Source organism: Lonchura striata, chromosome 1 (assembly GCF_050655825.1).
Source record: "Lonchura striata isolate lonStrDom1 chromosome 1, ASM5065582v1, whole genome shotgun sequence".
Lineage (NCBI taxonomy): Eukaryota > Metazoa > Chordata > Aves > Passeriformes > Estrildidae > Lonchura > Lonchura striata.
The window spans coordinates 116,227,140-116,251,497 of NC_140703.1; the positions used below are offsets into that span (position 1 = coordinate 116,227,140).

Sequence of the window (24,358 nt, forward strand, 5' to 3'; positions counted from 1 at the left end):
CAAGTAAAAATATAATTAGTCAAAGTATTTTGTGGCAAAGACACTGACAGTATGTGGCTGTTCCTCAGCCTCAGTGGTGAACAGGGATCCTGCCATGTGTTTAAAACTTATTCATCAGGCATTTCCATGGAAACACACAGATGCATAACCTTTGGATCACTTATTTTGGGAATTGCTGCTCCCAAGGTTCTCTCTGGAGTGAAAACTCAGTCCAGGAGAGGGTAAAAAACTGTGCTTCTGATCCAGAAACCTCTCCACAAAGGAATTCATTCATAGCAGGATTGGGTGAGGGGAAAAAAGGAAAGGGCATCTTGAAAAAAAGAAAAAAAAAGACAAAAAACTTGACCTTAATTTTTTCCTCTCAGAGACTTGAGAATTGAAAAACAACAGCACTGGGGAGAGCTTGGAGAGCTTAGAAATGGTCAGATGCCCTCAGGAAGATTGAAATGTCTTCAAGGGTGTCAAATAAATGCTGTAATGAGAGAGACCTTAGTTAAACCCTGGCTTTGCTGTCCAAAGCTGCCCCCTTACAAAGCCTGAACCAGCTCCACTACAATTTCTCCAGATGAAGAAAAACCCTCCCACGCTGGAATTGTCACAAGCTTATCCCACTTGCTGTGACAGCAGCTCCCTGCTCCCACAAAACCCATGGACTCTTGACAAAATGTGGCCCTTCTCTCTGCTGTGAAGCCAGGCCAGGCTGTTTGTGATGCACAAAATTCACAGAGAGCGTTTGGAAATCATCAGTAAAAAAATTCTGTCTGAATAAAAGGTGCTTCACTGCTCAAAGGAGCTCCATAGGAAACAAACACTGTATGGAAAGCAGGAGTGCTGTGGTGGGAGGGCAGCCCTGGGATGTCCCTTCACATTCCTGCCAGGAATAAAATCAGCACCTGGGTCCCCTCCCAGGATAATTTCTGCTAAGGGATGCTCAGACAGGGAGGTTTGGGACATGATTCCCTTTAACAGCAGGGCCAGGAGTAAGGAACATTCTCTAAACCAACAGGATTCTCCCACTCCTGGTCTCTGTGTCCATGCCAGGCTCTGATGGGGAGGGGAAAGCAAATTATTTATAATGCCTGAAAGATAATGAACCCCATTATATCAGCATTAGTAGTTTAACATAAAGCCTCAAAAGCCAGAGCCTTCAGAGGTTGTTCATAATTATTTGAGGATTCTGTTGCTGCAGTGATGTGATAGCTCCTGTGGACTGGAATTTCCTTAGGCACAGTGGAGAGCTGAGCAGAAAATGTGAAGCCTTAACTTCAGATTTTCTGGCTTTGGCTTTATTCTGCCTCACAAAGACCCTGCAAAGCCTTTGGATTGTGTTTTGTCATGCCTTCCCCAGCATCAGGGATAATGCAAGCAGGCACACTGTCACTGACTGGGACAGCCCATTTGGAACCCAGGTGTGGGAACTCAAAATGTCTCTCAGACATTTTTAGAGGTTCCAGGCCTTGGTCAGAAGCATTTTAGACCCTGGCAGACAGCTGGAAACAGCTGGGATTTTGAGTTTGAGCCATGGAATGAGTTACCAACTTTGGAGGTGGAACAAGCAGTCACAAAAGGTTAAATAATATAGTAAAAGTAATTACAAAGTAGAGGGGAAATTTTTTTACTATTGTACAGGGGGGTTTAGCACCTGTACAGGGGGTTTTCACTTTGTACATGGGGGTCAGAAGTTCTAAGATGGAGGAAAGTGGGCTGATCCTGTTCTTCCTCCTTCTTCTTCCTTGCCTCCATGTTCTTGGTGATGTTGGCACTCACAGATTGGTTTAGAGTAGAAAAGCACTTTGTAATATAGGTAGTAGGTATTGGGGGAAAACTATAAACATGTAACACGTAATATATCATATAAAAGAGATCAGTAGCCCTGGGTGGGGGGAGAGAAGAAGAAGACACAGACAGAGAGGATGTCAGGGTGTGTGTGTGCCTCTGCCTGGGCCGCTGACCAAGCAGCCACAGCCTGAGAAGAAAATCTTTTAGATAACTAACAATAAACTGCCTTGAGACCAAACAGCAAAAGCCTGTGGAGTTTTTCCTTGGAAGCATGGGCTGGAGGAGGAATTTCACCACCTTAGGAGACCCCAGAACAAGGCTGGGGTTCTCACACCCAGGGCCCTGTCACACAGCTCACAGCAGCCCTGCTAAGGCTCTCCTGAGACACACCAAACTGAAAAGGTGACAGGATGGGGTGCATGGCCTGCAAACATGGAATTGCTCTCAGATTCTGGGCTACTCTAAGGCTTTGAGACTTTCTTTGAAAGAGGAGCAGGTCAGGAGGAGAGACAACCAGGTTACAGCCCATTTTTCCCCCCTGAATATCTCAATAAAACTCTGCAAGGGGCTGTGATCTTTCTCTACGGGGATGAGCCTGCACATGTTGAGAAAGCTGCAGGTGCTGTGAGACTCCACACAGGACCTGCTGCACAGCATATGTTTCTAGGAGTGAAAGAGACTTTCAGAGCCACACTAACCTTCTGAGAGTAGCCCCTTGTGCAACACTCCGTAAAGAATGGTACAAAATCACAGCAGTGCTGCTTTTAAGATGGGATATAGGGAATAAATCCTTTCCTGTGAGAACAATGAAGCCCTGGCACGGGGTGCCCAGAGAAGCTGGAAGTGTTCAAGTCCAGGCTGGACAGGTTTTGGAGCAACCTGGGATAGTGGAAGGTGTCCCTGACCATAGCATGAGGTGAAGACTGGGTGATTTTAAGGTTCCTTCCCACCCAAACCATTCTGAAATTCTGTATTCAGAGTCAAGAACCTGGGCAGACCCACCAGAAGACTTTTCCCTTTAAAGTCTGGCAGGAGAATGACAGCAGCTAGCCAGAAGGGAAAGAGTTATGAATTCAAGAGCTGAAATTCCTGCAGGAAGAAGCCCCAGAAAATAGAAGGATTTCATCTGAAAACAACAATTACCCGAGACCTCACCATGTGCTCCATGCAAAACACATTCGATTAAACCACTCTCCTCCTCAGTACACTCATTTTCTCCCTGGCACACAACCATAATAAAGCTATTTATCTCCAAAGGCTGGGAAACTAAAAGAAAAGCCCAGATCATTAGAGGACAAGGTACACTTGAATTAAAGGCCACAGGCACAGTGAATTCAAATGAAATCTGAAGTACCATAGGTTTTACGTTGCTGGGAGAAGGACACACAATTCCTTGTCTCGTTATCAGCAAGACATTGATTTTCTGTGGAAGTGTGCTTGAATTGCTCTTGATAGATATTACAACTTCCCTTCCACAAGAGGAGAATTGGTTCTTTCTAAAAACTGTTGGCTTTTTAAAAAAAAAAAAAAATCATCCTCCTTGTACTTATTCAATACTTTCCCCACAGCAATGCAATTGATGGGAAAAAATAGCTCAGCAATAGCTCATTTTCTCTGCTCAGCCCCAAGTGAATCCATTCCCTCATCTATATCTTTTATCTCCGTAAGATCTTTCTTGGTGCATAAAAAATTTCATTCATTAAACTGCAAAGGGGCGAGGGGGGAAGGAATATCTGCGTAAACCCATCTTGTGGAATTTAAATATGGGTGTGGATAGGATGGCCTGATAAGAAACAGGAGTTTGCTTTCATTTTATTTCTGCGTAGCAGTAAAATGAGAGTGCTTGGCATCTGATTTTTGTGTTAGCAAAGAATCAGGATGATCATTTTGTTGATTAACACAGGAATAGGTTATGTATTGACTTAGAGCAATAAAAAGAGGGATAATGACTCTTCCATGTTTTTTTTTTATTTCCACGGCAGCCAACGTCCTGGAAGAAGACTCAATGGAGCAGGACATCGAGAGCCCTGTCACAATCCACCAACCAAAGTTGCCCAAACAAGCAAGAGAGGATCTGCCAAAAAACATCAGCAAAGAATGTGCCAAGAGGAAAATCCAGAGGTACGTTCGGAAAGATGGGAAATGCAACGTCCACCACGGGAATGTCAGAGAGACTTACCGGTACTTGACTGACATCTTCACCACCCTGGTGGATCTCAAGTGGAGGTTCAACCTGCTGATCTTTGTCATGGTTTACACGGTGACCTGGCTCTTCTTCGGCATGATCTGGTGGCTCATTGCCTACATGCGAGGGGACATGGATCACATAGGGGACAGCACGTGGACCCCCTGCGTCAGCAACCTCAATGGGTTTGTCTCAGCCTTTTTATTCTCAATCGAGACCGAAACCACCATTGGGTACGGTTACCGGGTCATCACGGACAAGTGTCCCGAGGGAATTATCCTGCTTTTAGTGCAGTCTGTCCTAGGTTCTATCGTCAACGCCTTCATGGTTGGCTGCATGTTTGTGAAAATATCCCAACCCAAGAAGAGGGCAGAAACCTTGGTTTTTTCTACAAACGCAGTCATTTCCATGCGGGATGGAAAGCTGTGTCTGATGTTCCGAGTAGGAGACCTTAGGAATTCACACATTGTAGAGGCATCAATACGAGCCAAGTTGATCAAATCCAAACAGACAAAGGAGGGGGAATTTATACCACTCAACCAGACAGATATCAACGTAGGTTATTACACAGGGGATGATCGTCTCTTTTTGGTTTCACCACTGATCATCAGCCATGAGATTAACCAGCAGAGTCCTTTCTGGGAGATTTCCAAAGCCCAGTTGCCCAAAGAGGAGCTAGAAATTGTTGTAATCCTAGAAGGAATGGTGGAGGCAACAGGTAACATTTCTTATACTTTGTATGAGGTAAATGCTTTCATTTCAGCAAGGAAAATCAGTGGTTTTGCTTCGTTTTAAAGGAATCACTTCCACAGTCGTTACATTTGAAAAAGGCGTCCGTTCTCTGGTGAGCTCCAAAATTAAAAGCATGCCCAGTTTAATTGTTTGCTCCATCTTGCCTAACGGAATTAGTGTTCTTTCTGCTCTGTTTGGAAAATGGGATAGCATCTCTCATTTTCTAAATTTTTCACAGCATGTCACCCAGTTATTTGTCATTCTATTGCAGGAGCAGCTCAACCACAGGGATCTTGTGGGATAAAATTGCTTAGGGAAAAACAAACAAACAAAAAAACTCAATGCAAAACTGTGTTTGTGATTAACATGGAAGCACCATGGTCCTGCTGCTTCCAATCACCCCTGGGTATCTGCAGAACAACTGCCAGCCCTGTGGCATTCCAAGGCTGCATCCAGTAGGAAGTGATGATGTGTTCAGTTCTCTCTTTTTATTTTGGGGTTTTTTGGGGTTTTTTTTTTGCCTGCTCGTTTTCCTTGGTTTTTGTTTTCACTTGTAACATGGGGCTTGTTCCACTCTAGCTCACAAAAGGTCTCAGCTGATTTGGTGTTTCACCGGGGCCCCCACAGAAATGCACAGAACAGTGGAAGCTGGGATGTACAAACAAAGAATGTTGTGTCACTGGAGTCTTGTGGAGATGCTGGGTGGTTGTTACCTGCAATTATGCAGCAGAACAGCAGAAATCACTTGGTGCAGAGGGAAAAAAGTGTTTGAAATCCACAGCAAATGCACCACTAAAATAATGTTTCTTTTTTTTTTTTTATTAAAGCCAGAATTATAGGAGAGTACTTTTATCTGTGTTTTGGAAGCTGGAGGTGTTTTTTTCCCTGTTAATAACAGCATCAGTGCCTGAAATGAGTAAATATAATCAACACATGGGAATGGCTATTATAAAATGAAGATTTGATGTGCCTGGGGGAGGAGAAAACACTGATTATAGAAATATAAAAATGAGATTTGCCATTTTTCCCCATGACTACAGCAAAACTCAGGAAAGTTTAAGCACGTGGATTCCACAGCTCTGACAGAAGCACAACCTTTCCAACCCTGACTCATGTTTTGCAACTGGAGCCAGGAAATAAAGAGCAGTCTCTTACTAGAACATGTGTGTGTGCTTCACACATCTATTATGTGGTGTCAGAAGAAAACTGCATTTGTCACCATATAATAAACGTGTGAGACAAAAATGGAGCAGGGGAAAAAAAATAATAATAAAAAAAATCTGAAAGGAACTTGGCAGGGAATTTGAAGTGGTAAATGCAAGGCTTCCAAATTTTCCAGGAAGTAGGTGGTACTGAAGAGAAATCAAGATGAAATGTTTAGTGCTCCTGATCTGTGCAGTAGGCACGGGGATTTCAAACATCTGCATCACCTTCGGGTGAGACAATGAGGAAATTGCTGTTTGTTCCCTGAAACCATCCTGAGATCTTGGAATTGCAGCTGAAGGAACTCGACATCCCAAGGGGGTGGGGGATATTCTCAGGTTTGCTGAACACTGTGTTTTCCAGCCAAGTGATTGGCACGTAGTGGCAGGATGACAAAATGTCTCACCAAAACCACCTACAAGATCAAAAGACAGAATATTTCTGCAGTGCAGCAAATGTAGATTTGTTGGTTTAGAGTCTCATCTCTCTCAATTTGTGACCACTCCCCCTTTCTCTCACCTCATTTTCACCCTGCACAACCCAGGGCTCTCTGCAGCACAAAGCCCTCAGACTGCTTGGGCTGGCAAAATTTGAGATAAAACCAAATTTGTCATTGTCTCAAACCTTTCCAGTCCATATCAAGAGAGAAACTGAATGCAGTTATTTGGAAACCCATGGAAGATATCCAGGATTAAAAAGTTTCCCCTGCCCTGGGTGGGTCCATTTCCCATTTTAGACTGTTCTGTTTGGGTAGAGTCTCCTGCTGAGTGAGATATGAGCAGAGGGCATCAAATAATGTCAGAATTACCAGCACAATTTCTAAAACATATTTGTGCAGAAGTAGCTTCGTGTGCTGTACTTGGATCTCATGCATTGAGATATTTTTGTTGAAGGTACAATCCGGCCAACCTTCTGCCAACACTAGGAATTTTCATTCTTTCAATTTTTTACAAATATTTACACATTGCATCCTGGCAAATGCTGAAAGCCAATTTAGGCAGTCAAATATTCACCTTTCCTTCTTCCACCCGATGCAGAGTGAGAGCAGGGAAAGAAGCTGCTCACAGCAGCAAATCCAACCCTACGTTCCTGCCAGCAGAGTTATGGAATCCAAAATGACAAAAGCTGAAGCCAGGAAAATGTGATGTCACCTACAGCAGTGGCCTCATTTAATGTCACTGCTGAGGGATCCAAGCCAGACTGAGGTCATCAGATTGTGTCATCCCTCAGAAAATCCACTCTCAAATTTCACCAGGGAAAACGATCCTTTATCTGTTTTCAGAGCTTCCCCACTCAGAGCTTCAAGGAGAAATAAAATGGGAAATGATAAGGGTAAACTTTTGCTAATATTGTTATTAATTATTGATTCTGCTTAAATTTGACTCAACAGGTAAATACATTTATAATACTATCCATCCTGAGTGCTCCAAAATCATATTCATCTGTTGTATGAAGCACAATTTTTATGGATTGTCATGGGAATTCTGCATTGAGTGTTAGGACAGGAAATTAAGAATAATGCATTTTATTAAATGACAGTAAAATAATGAACCAAATTAAAATTCAGCAGAAAGTTCAACTCAAGGACCCCTTAATTCCCCATGGAAACTTTGCCATAACTTCCTGAGATGCAAAAAGAAATGGATGTGTTTATCTAAGGGACATAACAAAGTATTATCCCAGAGACAATCCCTACACCTTGGTTATTCCCATTTTTCTACCATGAAAATCACTTTGAGGGCAGAATCCTCAGCAAGGCATTTTCCAAAAACATTAAGTTAATCTGACTCCTTCATCCAGCACCACCAAACACTCAAAATAAGGCTGGTTTTTACAAATATTGGTTACAGATTCTTTCAATATGCATTTGTCTTGATTTATTACAACAACATTCAAAAATATCTCATTGGATTTGAAGGATAAACTTTTGCAAAGATTTATCTCTGTGCTTTTCCTGATGGTGGTGCACATCTCTCTAGTGTCCAAAAACATCGATTTTGGGACAACAAAAGCACATTAGGCTGCTGTGGAACCACTGAGGAGCCTTGAGGAATGGGGGGAAAAAATCCAACCAAACTTCACTGCAGCTGGAGGACACATCTGGTATTTCCACATTTTGCAGCCCCTATTTCCCAGAGTTTTATATGTAAAATAATCTACAGTTAGGAATATTTTATGATAATTGAATCCTAGCCATAGGCTTAAACTTTTAAGCCTTTTTCACCAGCTGAAATCTATTTCTCAGGGAAGTCTTATCATCGTAAGCAAAGTAGGTGTTTAAAAAATTTAAGCAAGACTTGCAAATGTATAATTCTGATAAGGAAATAGACCCATAAGAAGAAAAGGAAAGTCTTTTAAATTTGGAAGGTGTAATGGGAAGGTCAGGTAGAAAGAGAAACTGAGAGAAATAAACTCAAAGAGAAGGAATGAGATTAAAAAAAAAAAAAAAAAAAAAAAGGCAGGGGAAATGGTGAGAAAGAGGAAAATTCTGAACAAGACTTGTGAAGTTGCATCTGGCCAGTGGGATGCACTTGGTGACACTCTGGCAATCCCCTCTGCCTAAAAATTAACATTTGAGCATTGAACAGCTCCAAGGAAAGAAACCGATCTGCACATTTGTAGCTGTTAAAAAAAAAAAAAAAAACAAGCAACAAAGCCAGACAGAGAACTTCAGGTTCAGAGGGATAATTTTACAAATAAACTCAGAACAGGGTGCATTTATAATTCCGACAAAGAGCAGCTTTGAGAGCAGCATCTGCAGGAGGATTTACAGCTACAGAAACAGCCACATTTGTCAGCTGTGGAAAACATGTGTGCAAAGCAATAAAAGGTTCACTTGGATGTTTATTTATACAGTAAGCAGTGTTATCAACCAGACAAATATTGTATAAAGCTTCACTGCAGCCCCTTTGACTGACTGGTTTATTGTGGCTTTGATATCTCTGAATTGCCATGTTTACCCCTTATTCTTGCCCAGTCCTAGCAAATATCTCCCTCTGATTTAAGCAGTTCCATCCCTTCAAAACCTCTCAGCAGAATTTGTTCTCTCTCCAAATAAACATTGCTGAGGTTCGAATTTCTCACTTGGATTTTCTACTGCTCTTCAAGGAAGAAATATTTATCCTCTCCAACTGCTTCTTGAGGGGATGCAGGTGACAGGAAGAAAAACACCAGGATTTCTCCCACCTGAGCGTTTCTGCAAGACAAAGAACAAAAGTGGGTTCCGTGGTGTTCCAGGATGAAATGTAATTTATGCAGGGTCAGAACAAGTGGCTTCTGCTCCAAACTGGATCATCTTCATTCCAGAAATGATCAGAGCACAGGGGCTCTCCAGTCTGCAGCTTCCCTTTCTATTTTAAGAGTTTTAGCATCTCCTGCTGCTGGGTGCTAGACTTGGACATGGTTTAACTTCTCACACATCCCCACTTCCCTGGAGCTGCCAGCTTCACTTCCATCCCGTTTGGATTTTACTGATTCTAACAAAACATTTCATTGTTATTTATTCTAACACAGAAAATGACAGGCATTAGCAGGAGGGGAGCTCCAAATGCCAGCAGGGAAAGGAATTCCCATCTCACTGGGATGTTTCCTTCAGGGAGATTTCTCTGCAGGTGGAAAAGATGAGTTTCATTGCTGAAGAGGACATAAAGGAGGCAATTACAATTTCACAATAGTCAAAACTAGGAGGAATAGCAAGAAATCAGGGAGCAGCATTTGTGAGAAATAAAAAGGAGATGCTGATCAGGTGCATTTCAACTAAAATTTTGCTGTATCTCACTGTCAGGGAAAAGGGATTACACATTTGTTTAACAGCTTTGTTCTCTGGGTAGTGCTGTACTTGGCAAAGCTGTTATGAATGTTTGAGAATGGCTTTTTCTCCTTCTCTCACACCTTTCTCACCAATTCCTCAGCTCTTCACAACTCCAGCTGCTCCCTCACCCCTAAGTGTTCAAATTTAATATTCATATTTAAGCAGTAGCTCATATTAAAAGGTAAGATCTGTAAAAGACAGGTATTTAGGGATTACCTAACAGATCAGATATTATTAAATAATTCTGTGCTGACCACATATCAGACTTGCACAAGCAGAGCTTCATTTTGCACCTCCTGTCTTGGCAATCCCTCCAAAGTCTCTCTGGGCATGGAGAAAGGGCAGGTCCCAGTTCTTCCCACACTCCCACAACCTCCCCTGTCAACATCGTTCCTTCCTAAACCAGGGACAAGCACAGAGAGATGTCCTAAAATCCTGCCTTTGCTCATCACTGCTGAGCCCACACAGCTTATTCCCTGCAGGGCTCATGATCTCCACGGACAGAGCAGTGACAGGATCCCAAAATTTCCTTCAACTCTCGCCCTGCTGCTGTTTTCCAAGCAGAAAGGCACAGTGGGAAGCTGGGCTGGCAGCCTCTTCACTGACCAGCAGAGTCTTCCTAAAATCCTGATTCCAGACACCTAAATTCTTCCTAAAATCTGTGATTCCAGACACTTAGACTCTTCCGAAAATCCTCTGATTCCAGACACAAAAATTCTTCTTAAAACGCTGTGATTTCAGACACTTAAACTCTTCTTCCTAAAATCCTGAGATCCCAGACACCTAAACTCACTTAAAATACCACGATTCCAGACACCTAAACTTCTTAAAATCCTGTAATTCTTAAACTCTTCCTAAAATTCTGTGATTCCAGACACCTAAACTCTCCCTAAAATCTTGTAATTCTTGAGCACTTCCTAAAATCCTGTGATCCCAGACACTTCAACTCTTCTCCCTAAAATCCTGTGATCCCAAACACATAAACTCTTCCTCAAATCCTGTGATTCCAGACACATAAACTCTTCCTAAAACCCTGTGATTCCAAACACCTAATTTCATCCTAAAATCCCATAATTCCAGATACTTCAACTCTTTTTAAAATCTGTGATTCCAGACACCTAAACTCTTTCTAAAACCTTGAGATTGCAGACATGTAAACTCTTCCTAAAATCCTGTGATTCCAGACACTCTAAATTCTCCCTAAAATCCTGTGATGCAAAGCACTTCAACTCTTCCTAAAATCCTGTGACTCTAGACAAATAAACTCTTTCTAAAATCCTGTAATTCCAGACACCTAAATTCTTCCTAAAATCCCGTGATTCCAGACACTTCAACTCCTCCTAAAATCCTATTATTCCAGACACTTCAACTCTTTTTAAAATTTGTGATTCTAGGCACCTAAAGTCTTCCTAAAACCTTGAGACTGAAGACACCTAAACTCTTCCTAGAATCCTCTGATTCCAGACACCTAAACTCTTCCTAAAATCCTATTATTTCAGACACATAAACTCTTTCTAAAATCCCATGATTTCAGACAAATAAACTCTTCCTAAAATCCCATTATTCCAGACACATTCTTTCTAGAATCCCATGATCCCAGACACTTCAACCATTCCTAAAATCCTGTGATCCCAGATGCTTTAACTCTGCATCCAGCCTAACTTCAAGCAAGTTTCCCAGCAGTTTTAGCCCAGGAGCAGGGCACTGCAGAGTTCCTGCTCAGTCCTTGGAGCTCCAGACCCAGCTCAGATCCAGGGAATGGCAGGAGGGACCAGTGCCTGTGTCCCACCCAGTCCCTGTCACTATTGGACACAAAATGTGAGTTCAAGAAAGAAAAACAAAAAAAAAAATTATTTCTGACCTCGCAATATATAGAATTCCAAAAGTGCCAGTGGATTGGAGGGTGAAATTGCCACCTCTCCAACCACACTGATCAAACCAAAATCCATCAATTCTCTCCTCCCACAAAGAACACAAAACAATCATTATTTACATGAACAGAGCGTGAGAACTCCAGTAGAAATATGTAAACATTACCAGAAGGCTGAAGAAGTTTCATGAGAAGTTTAAAACTTTCAAAAGAACTATCAAAGAAATCTTAACACTTTTAAAAATCAGGGCAACAGTCCCCACCTGGCAAATCAAAGGGAGGATTCTCTGCAGCCTTATCCGGGTCAGAGGATTCCCCAGGCAGGATCAGCTCACTGAACACATTCCACCTGCTCTCCAAATCCAGATGTGAGTCCTGAGCCCCTCCCAGATGTGCTGGGGGCCACTGGAGTGCCTTTTCCATCCCAGAGCCCTTCCCAGGATGGCACCAGGAACCTGAGCGTGCTCAGCCTCTCCCCTCGCTCCAGGAACGGTGCAAGAAAAAGGGTCAGCACTGAAATAATTTCCTGCAAAAGGAAATATTTTGCTGCTATTTCTAATTTTAGACTTTCACTTCTGGCCATCTGGGGTTGTTACCTGCCTGGAGACAACAGTGGTGAAATCCCAGCACAGATTTGAGTCAGGAATTTTGCTGGAATGAACTGATTCATGCTGATCACCTTGTTTGCCCAGCTTGATTTCCAGGTATGAAATCTGTCTGGGTAGCCTGCAGTTCAAAACCCTGGGAAGTATTTTTGGCGAACTCTGATCCCTTCCATATTTCTAAAAGATCTTTTCACTTCTCCCCTTGGGGCTTATCTACTTCCAGCTGTATAATATTCTTTCTGAATTGTAATGGAGGATAAAATGAAGGATTTTAAGAAGAGTTTAAGTGTCTGGAATAACAGGCTTTTAAGAAGGGTTAAAGTGGAATCACTTTGCATTACACTCCCTGATAACCAGAAGGCTCCCCTAAAATTACAAATATTTACATCTGTTTCTAAAGAATGTGAGCAGAAAAATTATTCACCTTCAGCAGAAAGTTTTCACAAAATGGAATAGAGCAGCAGCTGTAAAGCCAAAAGTTACCTAAAACTTTAAAGGATGAGCAAAGTTGTGAATTAAACCAGAAATACAAACTCAGCAGTTGATAGATTAAAAATAATAAGGCCATGGACTGCAGAAACACCGCTGGCTACATAAAAGACATGAAAAAAAATACAGAAAATTTATGAGTTTAAATTTCTTTATCCTAGAAAGCAGCTGCCAGCACTAAAAACTCCCATTGTGGCACAGTTCCTGGGATTCCCAATGCCTCTAGAAAAAAGTCCTGAAGGGATTTAAGGAAAAACAAATCACAAAGAATTGCAGTGATCTCAGTGGTCTCAATCAGAGCATTCCAGGGAAAATCAAAGTTTGGACTCACTGCCATGCCCGTGCTCACTTACTCCCTCTCTTTCATTCCCAGTATTCCCAAGAAAGTCACAGTGCTCTCCAAGATTTTTTTTCTTCCTGATTTTGGCAATTTTCATTAGTTGGGATTTCTGTAGAGACATAAGCTTTTAGCTTTAAAAAATGGGATTTTAATAAATACAGGACTGTTGAATATGAGATATCCCATTCTTACAACTTAGACCAGAAAGAAACATTTGAAACAAAGCAAAGAGGAAGGAGATCTCCAAAACCAAATTTCCAGTGGTTGTGAGGAACACGTTTGAGATCCCTGAGGAATGCTAAAATTTGATTTAGAAAGATGAATTCAGAGGGAATATTTGGCTGAATTCCATTAACTTCCCAGAGATGAGTGGTGGAGAGGGAAATTCCCACTCTGAGGCATTTTGTAGGTTCCTCCCAGGCTTCTCCCAGCAGTTTGAATTTACAAAGTGATGAACTGCACAAATAATTTCCACTGGCAGGTCTGACCAGGATTTCTCTCCCACCAGGAGCAAAGTGAGGTCAGAGCAGCCCAAGTCTCTCCTGGAGTTCACTCCATGGCAGGGGCTAAAAGGGGAGCCAAAGCCCCAGGGATTTGTCAGGGACAGAGTTGGAAGAGGGTGGGAATATCCAAGAGGATATCAGGATGTGCCTGATTCCCCAAAAGTGGATAGAAATCCCCTCCAGTCTAAATTTGTCTGTGATTATAAAACTGAGCTGGCTCCTCCTTGTTTTTTATAGCTGTGAGGAATTGAATGGCTTTGAAAAATTCATAGCCCAACTCAGAGCTTTCGTTGTTCTCCTCTGCCACCATTGAAGGAATTGGGGATTGTGAATTTTTGGCATCTTTCTGCCCCTCTGGAGGTTGAGAGGAGTGTCCAGCATGGATTTGCCATGGATTACCTGCTCCTCTCTCCCTGTGGTTCCAGCTGCCAGCAAAAACCCAGCTACAAACAGTGGCTGAATTGTCATTATTATCACTATTATCATTATTATCATCACAATTGTGTCTAACAGCACATTCCAGACTTTTTGAGGGGAGTCTTAAGCAACATCAAGGTTGGACAACTTTGAGCTCACATTTCTTACTGCAATGTGAACTGGGGAGAGAGAGAGAGAGAGGGTCTTCCCCAAAATAAAAGAAAAAATCCATCTGACTGTGGCAGAGCTGTCAGGCACCACCAGAACAAAAGAGATTAAAAGATTTATGAGTCAGCCACTCCAATTAGATTGTGCTGGCATTTTTAACCAGCCATTAGATTTTTTTTTTTTTTTGCAACCTTGCATAAGAAGTATTAATTTATTACACTTAGATCTCCAGAGTGGGAAACCCCCCCATCCATTTTCATCGTTTTCCAATTCTGTTTCCATTAATCTCTTTTTCCAGTGGGAAGACAACAAATTAGCCACTTTTTCAGATATTAAGTGCAGCAATGAGTCTCTAACTGCCAATAGGGCTGTGGCAGATGCCATGAAAAGTGCAGAAGAGTCCAAAGTCAAAGGTTCTTTTCTGGTCAAAAATCTGCTTCAAAGGCAGCAGCCACAACTCCGCAGCTGTGCAGGGCAGGAGGTTTTGCTTTGCATTTTAAGGAAAATGCTCTTCTCCCTCCATGAGTCAAGGGCTAAATCTCCTCCTTTAGACATTCCCTTCAGGGCTGATCACAGCTAAACCAGGATTTTAAACCCCTCATCACTAGTCAAGATCCAAGGTTTAAGACATAAAACATGAATTTTAGCCTTGCTACATCTTCCTTTACCCTCCAAAGGGATATAAAATACCCATCAAGTACTCAAAAGACACCAGTGATAGAAATTCAGTGCAAAACCATCCCCTCCCAGCGTGGGTCCAAGGTTTAATGTACAGCTGTGAGCCTGATCCAAAGCTCTCCCAAACCTGTGGAGCAGGGCTCAGCCTCTGGTGGCCTCGGAATTAGGACCCCAAAGGGTTGAATTGAGCTGTGCAGTGCCTGTCAGCTCCTTAATGGCCTCAGGGAAGAAGCAATTAAGGCTCTAATTAAGATCCAAATGGAAGATTAGAAGCAGATGGATGTTTATAATCTAAATAAAGTGCCCACACTGGAAGTTTTGGCCTTACAAGGTCTGAGGTGACTTCACAGCCATGGGAGGAAGGGTGGATCCTTCCCCCAGGAAATCTGTCCTGCAGCCCTGAGCCACTGTCTGTAAGGGCATTGTCCAGCCAGGAGGGAGGATTGTTTTCATCCTGGCTGTATTATTATGAATAATTATATTTATCCATCCTTCCCAACAACTGTCCCTTCTGCAGATGGATGGAAAGAGCCATTCCACAAGGACAGACCCAACAAACCTGGAATATTTCATTGGACAAACTGTCCATGGCAAATAGAGACACTGGAATGGACAAAAATTCTCAGTCCATGGAAATTCTCCTTCCTCTTTTGCCCTTCCTTGGTTCTGATGGTTCTGAGCTCACCCCTCCCACCACGCTTTCCATCTATCACCTGTGGTTTGATGCTTAATCTGTTATAAAGAAAGGAACCAAAAGCCAAAATTCCAGCTAGGTGTAGCAGGTCCATTAAAATATGAGCCAAGAATTCCATTGGAAAGGTAACAGAACTGGAGCAGAGATTCCTGAAAACACAGATCACAGGGCTGATTCTCTTTATGGAAGCCAAGACAGAGATCACATCTCTCCTAAAATTCTTTTCATTATATTCTATAAATATCACACCCTGCAGAACAGAGTAACACGGTAAGAAAAAAAAAATTAAAACATTCCCAGGAGTTCCCCTGGAATTTTTGTGCAGATTAAACTCTCACTTCTTGCTAGCAAGACCCAGTAGATAGAGAATCCTAATATTTCAAAGTAGTCTTCTGAAGAGCCTCTGATGTTGGAAAGGAGCTCTGATGGTGAAAAGACACCAGTCAGGCTTTACTGATGTCTACAAAGTGACCAGAATCAAATGCACAGAAAGCTTTAAAAAATCAATAAAGCAATTTCTGTCCAGCACCTTCCCCCTGAGGGATGCAGCACAGGGCAGGAGGAGCTGGGGCTGTTCACTCCTCACTCTTCAGCCAGCTCTGATTTCCAGCTTTATCCACTGGGACATGGAAACAGCAGCAGGGGAGCACAAAATGAGCCTGTTCATCCTTTGGGGGCTGAAACAAATCCCCAGGGATGCAACAGCAGCAGCCAAGACAGGGGTGAAGATTCTTGGTGATATGCACTGAGAGTAAAGGGGAGATGTGTGACTGAGGAAAAATGGGAAAGAATTAAAAAAAAAAGGAGGAGAGTAGGGTTAGATGGGATATTGGGAATTAGGAATTGTTCCCTGGCAGGGTGGGCAGGGCTGGGATGGAATTCCCAGAGCAGCTGTGGCTGCCCCTGGATCCCTGGCAGTGCCCAAGGCCAGGTTGGACACTGGGGCTGGAGCAGCCTGGGACAGTGGGAGGTGTCCCTGCCGTGGCAGGGGTGGCACTGGGTGGGCTTTGAGGTTCCTTCCAACCCAAACCATTCCATGATTGTGCAATATTTTGTCTCTGTCACCTATGTCAGGTAAGCAGGCCCCTCTCTCCTCCCTCAGCACACCCTCAGTGTCCCCCAGGCACTTGGGAGATGTGAGGACACCAAAATCTGTGCCCTGTCCTTCAGGGATGCAGGAGGGATCATGACCAGGAGACTCCACAGAATCCCCAGGCAGTGCTGAGACAGCTGGAGTAGCATCCTGCAGCCTCATTCCCCAAAAAAACCAGCACAGGGATGTCACAGTTCCTTTCAGCCAGACACCTGCCAGGTGAGCACAGCACCACAAACCTTATCTGCACTATTCTACTTACTGCAGGATGGAGAAGATAAAGAAAAATCCATTTTTAAGCAATTTCATGGAGTATGGCCATAACTTACTTAAATGGACAAAACAAACAATATACCTGTAGGTTGTTTGGACAAAATGAGAAGAAAATAGCAGGAGGAGCAGGTGTAGTGGCACAAAAATGACACTAAGTGTGCAAGTGGGGCCGTGAAAACCCAGAAAATGCAGGTTGTGCCATTAATCCATGCTGGTGTCTATAATATGTGTTATAAAGTGTTTATCATGAGACCCCGTGGCATCACGCTACAAGGAAATGATGAAACCATGCTGATATAAAGAGGATATTCCAAGCAGGTGGTGGCATTAGGCAGCAACTGTGTTTTCCATAGATGTCGTGTAATTACAGTCAGCTCAGGCTGGGAAATCTTGTAAAAAAGTATTATTTGTGCTGGGGTAGTTCCCTCCTGTTCTCCAGGCTGTAAAATCTTGCTTTTTTTCATTATTGTGATCCCGAAAGCCTGGTGTTAAAGAGAGCTTGGGAACAGCTGGAATCTGTCAAGGAAGAAATGTGATTTCCTCAGTGAGAGAACCACAAATTGCTGGAAAACCTCGGAGTTCATCAGTTGCAATAAGCACCTTGGGCTGAGGCCACTCAAATACACAGGGTCACTCAAATCCCAGGCAAAATGAGTAACAAAGTCCTCTGACTCTTTTTGTGGATATGTGGGAAGAAAGGCTGGAGGAAAACAGAGGGATTGATATAAATCAAAATTCACTTGCCAGCACAGAGCACCTCGTGGTGGTCATTTGGGTCATGGTTTAAGGTCAACCACTTCCTCCTCTGTAGACTCAGAGACCAATAATTGTGCTGAGAGAGGAAGTATCTGCTCAATAGAAAGAATTTTCAGCACAGATTATGGTTTATCTTCTTTTCCTACCAGTTTAAAAGTTGTACAAGTCTGTCAAGGAGGAAAAAAGGACATTTGCTGGTGCAGAGGGGTTTGTTTATGGCACAAAACCATTCTGATGGTAAAACACATCCTTTTGGAAGGTCTTGCTGCTGCCCAGAGGACACTATTTTTGTCTCAAAATGCCAAGATCCTGAGCTGGAGCAGTTTTCAGGGCATGTGAGAGCACTTGAGTTCACTAAATCAGCAGAAAGATTTGTTGCTTTGAGTCAAGTCTAACCATGTCATCACCAGGGATTTTGCATAATCACTGCACTGAGATTTCACATCCAGACCAAAAGATATCCCACTAAATCTATCTCAGATATTCTATTTATTAGGGTTTGGTACAGGTTTCCTACTTCCTCCGCTCTGTCTCATATCAGAACAATGGAAAGACCGTTTGATTATGAAAAAATATGTGAGCAGTACTTCAAGCTCTGAATTTGAACGCCCAAATTTTGCACTGTGAGCTTTTCTTCCACATTGGAATGAGATCCTGAGGAGGGGAAATGCTCAGATCCCAGTCCTTTGGCCTCGTTTGGCTTTGGGATGATCCCACAGAGAGAAAGCAGCAGCAAGCCCAGCACAGGTGCCATGCTCCAAAAAGCAGGATGGGAAGAAAAGAGAGGAGATGCTGCAAAAAGCAGGAAGGACAGCAAAGAGAGGAGCAGAGGGGCTGCAGATTCAGAGGTGGAACCTGCTTCAAACAAGAGCAGAACCTTTCAGCACCAGCCCAACATTGCTGCCTCTGCCCTCCAGCTGCTCCTGCTGCTGCACCAGAGCCAGCTGTGGGCACGTGCTGAGTTATCCTTTGTCTTGGTTTGAAAGCCAGGGGTGTGCTAAGGAAGGTGGGAGCCTCCCTTGAAATGGAAAATGTAAACCCCCTCCCTCTGAATTATTATAATTTTGAAATTAAGGGGCTCTCAGGCAAAGATGTGGGAATGGAAATCACAGTTCTTTATTAGGGAAGAAAATAAAAATAAAATTAAAAATGCAGCAATACAAAGCAGCACTACCAGAGTCAGAACATGCTCTGTGGGTCAGGGAGGTGGCTCAGCCCCATCCCAGGGGGGCTCAGCCCTCCTGCAGTGCCAGCTGTGCTTCTGCTGGAGCAGGATCTGCACAAGGGGGGAGTTTTCCTTGGAGCTCCAGGGCTGGGGGAGATGGGCCTGGGCTCCTCTGGGAATGCAGGGGGAAGGAAGCTGCTCCTCTGGGAATGCAGTGGGGAGGAAGCTGCTCCTTTGGGAATGCAGTGGGAAGGAAGCTGCTCCTCTGGGAATGCAGGGGGAAGAAAGCTGCTCCTCTGGGAATGCAGGGGGAAGGAAGCTGCTCCTCTGGGAATGCAGGGGGGATAAAGCTGCTGTGCTGTTCCCAGGTCAGATTGTATCCAGGTAGGAATGTTTGGCTCCTCCCCTGGGCAGAGCATCTCCCCATGGATGATGGAATTTTCTCAGCCATGCAGGGACACTCACTGGCCATGAACAGAAGAAAATTAATAATTAATGGCCCATTAACAGAAGAGATCTCCTGGAGGGATGATTGGCTGTGGGAGAGATAAAGAAAAACCTGCCCAATGAAAAGCACAGAACTGCCCCACCTCTGACAGATGGAAATAGAATACACACTCTCACCCACATCTTGTAACCTGAGAGATCCTTGCTGGAGCAGCAATTTCTGCCCAAAAAATACAGGAACAGCATCACACAGCCTTGATTAAAAATCAGAGTGGGCCACAGGAGTGAAACACTTTCTGACAGGACCAGAAGTGGATCCCTGGTGTGACACAGACACTGGCATGGCCCAGGTGGACAGAGCAGATCCCTCCCTCCCATCTCACCCTCTGCCTCGTTGTTTCCACACCTGAAAAAACGAGCACACAGCTCCCCCAGACTTCAGCTGCACAGCTCAGTGAAAACTGAGACTCATTTTTAGGCAATTTGCATGGATGGGAGCAATTACAGCCAAGGCACATCAACAGAGAATCAAGCCCTGCATCTAATGTTGGTAATGCTCTTAATAATAACAACCCCCTTTTCCTGGAAGAGAACATTAAACCTGTTTAAAATACAGTATTTTTTTCCAAATGATAGTATTTCTCCCCTCCTACACTACATCTACCTTAATCATCTGACTCCCACATAGCTGGCTCGACTTCAATGACAGTCTCCTCTACTTGTTTAAAAGTCATGTTATTTCCACTGCCATCAAAAAGGCAGGATTTTCAAGTGAAGTTATTAAAGTTTCCAACACAAGGAACAGTGCGTGGGTACTGCTGAAGTCAACTCTCAGGAATGAAAAAGAGCTTCCTTCACTCCTGCCAGAGGATTGAGCCTCCCTTCTCTCTGGGGCCAGGAGACACCTGGATTTATCCTGATGTTTTGTCTGTCTGCAAAGCATCTCAAAAGTTATGTAGGTTCCATAGTGAGCACAGTGATCCAACCTGAATTTCCATCAGGAAAAAAAAAACAAAAAAACACCTAGGGACCAGTCCTTCCTGGTGCTGGATGAACGGAAAAATACTTGGGTATTCATGTGTTCAAAGTCTTCCAGCCAAAATACTGAAGGCAATGGATGAACCGAACTTCCCCCTGGAGGCTCCACAAGGCCATCCCATCTCCTTATCTGCCACCCAGAGCCCTGATTTGTTACAGCCAAGAGTAATTAGGTCTAATCCACTGCCTGATTCCCACCCAGCTGCTAAGCCCCTCATATGGGACACAGAAGAAGGAAATTTTAATACTTTAATTGGAAAAAATCCCTTCAATGCTGACCTACAGCTGTTCACCTCGAGCTCTGTGTCTGTGCTGACACATCGTGGGCTTTAATCAACTTTACTGACTTTCAACAAGTTTTTGCAGCAGCCCCCCGTGCCAGCACAGGCTTTGTCGAGGGACAGTGGTTTATTCATTTTGTGCCACTGATCTGAGCTGAGAGATGAGGAATTAATCCCAAAGCGATTCACTGTTTTGGGAGAGTTTCAGCTCCTTTTCCACGCAGCTTTCTCAGCAGCTGTCAGATCACTGCAGGGCTTCATTTGCTGAATCCACCTCCCTGAATTTTCACCTCATTAGCTGCCCTTTGACAAGTCCTGTTCAGTCCCTCTGAATTCAGCAGGATTGGGAGCTGGAGGGATGTTCCAGCTTCTACAGCAGGAAAGGTTTATGAAAACTGCATTATGCATCACCTACACTTGGAATGAATTAAATCCTCCAGGTTCGTTCATTCATTGTTTCAAAACCTGTCAAACCCCTTAATCAAATTACAGCCTTCACTCAGCTCAGGATTACACCTGCTGGTGTGTCAGTCTGACATTCTGTCATCCTTTGATGAAGAAAGAGAAAATAAAAGACAAAAAGGAAAAGGAAATAAAGGATTTTTGTATCAGAAGTGGTCCATCCCTTCCCTTCATTAGCAGAATTGTATGCTAGCTGTGATAGCTATTGTTTCTTTTAACTTTGATCCATTCTATTTTGGGTTTGTATTAAAAAGAGAAGGTTGAAAATATCTGGCACTTCTGATGGCAACTGTTGAGTTTCAGTTGTCATAGGAGTTTATTCCTCAGGCTCGCCTCTGTACAAACAGAAAGTTCCATTTTGACCACCTTTCCCCAGGATGGAAAAAATCCACAATTATTTGGGTCCCATAGAATGATCACCCTGAAAACAATCATAGGTTTAGATCCTCTCTAGAGATGGAATGGCAGGTGAGGTGTTTGGAATTCACCATGGATTGGACCCGTGGATTTATGGCCTGTGTTGCTTTGAGTAGGAGATGAAGAAGGGCCCAAAGTCAGTCGGTTCACCTGAAAGGCAGGGGAACCACCAGCTGCTCTTGAGACCTGCCCAAAATCCTTAATTCTGGACTAATTCCAGAATTAGTCCAGAATTCTTCTGACTAATGTAATTCTTCCTTCAGTAGAAAAGCAACAGCAACAACCTTAAGCTCTTGTGTGGAACACATCCAGCGTGACTCTGGAGAGCAGATTGCCTGTCTGGAATCTGAGTGGTGGCAGAATTCAGCTGCAGGAGGTTTGAGCCATTGCTGTGTGTGCCAGGGCCTGATTGTCCATTCACTGCTGCTCCTGATTTAGCTGCTGGGGTCAGCTTGGTTTGTATCCTCATGGCAAGGGCGAGCCAAAAAGAGAGCAGCACTTGGGCTCTCAAAGTCCCTCTTCCAGTGGAGTCTGACTTAGAGCAGATTGAAATTGAAATTAAAATTGTCCAGTTGAGGTGGCAGTGCCTCCCCCTCGCACCCAGAGCAGCTGGTGCCCTGCTCCACAGCCACGTGCTGACCCCCCCAAAAAAAAAGAGAAAAAAAAAAGAGGGAATTGTCTGTTTAGTCAGCACAGCTGAGGGAATTAGCAGCAGGGAATTTATCCCTTTCTGTTTTTCATGCCTCCTTCTGAGCATGCAGCCCAAAGCACAGGGACCTGCTCTGGGTGGAGCAGTGGTGGTGATGCCAAACTTGGGCTCTTTCAATGCTCTTCCAGTCCTGGGAATATTTGTTCCATCAGTAGCTTGTAAAAATTATTTTTGCTCTCAGAATCAGAGGGGTTGGAGGCACCTCTCACCCCACTGCTTCCCCAGAAGGATTTGCTCAGACTCTGGGCTTTTGGATAATACCTTCTGGCCGGTTCCTATTTCCTGGGACAGGGGGAGAGCTCCAGGAGCAGGGGCAGACTGCTTTAGTGCTGTTTTACCCCTCTGAAGCAGCACAATGCAGCATTAGCACAGGGAAGGATCTGGTCCATTAACTTTTGAAATTAGCTTATCAAGGGAGATGGCAGCGCTGGTGGGAAAACAAGACATTCAAAGCTCCTTGCAAATCCAAACTCTCCTCCTCTAAAGCATCACACCTCATCAGCTGTGCTTGTAGCTCTGTCTCCTACGGATGACAGGGTAAAAAAAGGCTGCAAAGTGGATTTTCTCCTGTGGTTGTCATCTTAATCTCCATCTTTCTCCTGTTAGCAACAAGCTCCAGCATTATCCCGGAGTTTTGCAGTGTCAGGGCTCTGACTGTGCTCCCTCTTTGGAAAGAATTCTTCACAGCAATTTAGTTAAAGGTACCACACAACAGCAGCAGGCCAGGCTGGTTTGGCTTAAAAATGGCACAGTATAGAGTGGAAAGCTGTGGGATTATTGCCACATTATTCATAAGGTGAATTAAACCTTCTAGAGGTGAATAACACCAGTAATGGCGTCCTCATCTTGGAGTTGTTTCCTTTGAAACGTTCTCTCTGTTGTCACTCTGACACATTTGCATTCAGAAACATCCATGTGATTAAGCAGCCACATAAAAAACTGGAGAAATTCCCCAAAGATCCCAAATGGGATCCTGAAGAGTGATTCCGTTTCCTCAGAGAGCTTTGCTACCTGCCCTTGATCCAGAATGCATCCATTCCCTTCTGAAAGCCAAGAAATACAGCAAGAAGATAATTTGGGTTTTTCTGAAGCTTGGTTTGGGTCTTTGCCTTGTTGGTAACTTTGGTCCCTTTGGCTGGCTGGAAGCCTGGACAATGGAATCACTGGTGGGCCCAAAAAGCACTAAGCACAAGGAGCTCTGAGCACTGAGTTCACAAGGGAATCCCAGCCCAGAGTGTGGGGGAGCACAGCTCACAGAGCCACAGGATGGTTTGGGTTGGAAGGAGCCTCAAACCCCATCCAGTGCAAAATCCCCATTCACAGCCTGTCCCAGGCTCCAAGCCCAGTGTCCAACCTGGCCTTGGGCACTGCCAGGGATCCAGGGCAGCCCCAGCTGCTCTGGGAATTCCATCCCAGGGTCTCCCCACTCTGCCAGGGAGAAAATTTTTCTAATAATCTGATCAAAACCTGTAAATTTTCAGTTTGAAGCCATTCCCTGTGCCCTGTCCCTCCATGCCCTGGAAATTGTCTCTCTCCAGCTTTCCTGGGGCTCCTCCAGGCCCTGCAAGGGCACCCTGAGTGTGAGAACCCCAGCCTTGCTCTGGGGTCTCATATGGTGGTGAAATTCCTCCTCCAACCCGTGATTCCAAAGAAAAACTATGCAGGCTCTTGTTGTTCAGTCTCAAGGCAGTTTATTGTGAGTTATCTGAAAGATTTTCTCCTCTGGCTTCTGTGGTTTGCTCACAGCTCAGGCAGAGGCACACACACACCCTGACATCCTCTCTGACCCCGACTGCTTCTTCTCTCCCCGCCCAGGGCTGCTGCTGTCTTTATATGATATATTACATGTTACATGTTTATAGTTTTCCCCCAATACCTACTACCTATATTGCAAAGTGCTTTTCTACTCTAAACCAATCTGGGAGTGCCAACATCACCAAGAACATGGAGGCAAGGAAGAAGAAGGAGGAAGAACAGGATCAGCCCACTTTCCTCCATCTTAGAATTTCTGACCCCCATGTACAAAGTTAAAACCCCCCTGGACAGGTGTTAAAACCCCCCTGTACAATACTAAAAAAATTTCCCCTTTGTTATGTAACTACTTTTACTGTGCTATCTAACCTTTCGTGACTGCTTGTTCCACCTCCAAAGTTGGTAACTCATTCCATGGCTCAAACCCAAAATCCCAGTTGTTTCCAGCTGCCTGCCAGGGTCTCAAATGCTTCTGACCAAGGCCTGGAACC

General features: G+C 43.9%; 1 protein-coding gene across 3 annotated transcripts in view; it reads left to right on the forward strand.

Moving 5' to 3' along the window:
* Positions 1-24,358, forward strand: part of KCNJ6 (potassium inwardly rectifying channel subfamily J member 6) — a 165,376-nt gene that overhangs the window by 120,796 nt on the left and 20,222 nt on the right. For 2 of the 3 annotated variants that reach the window (XM_021527465.4, XM_021527466.4), the window contains one exon: positions 3,762-4,682. In XM_021527465.4, coding sequence (XP_021383140.3) covers positions 3,762-4,682 — 921 coding nt within the window. Of the gene's footprint in view, positions 1-3,761; positions 4,809-24,358 lie in introns of all 3 variants that reach the window. The other variant, XM_085587041.1, reaches the window with a different exon arrangement.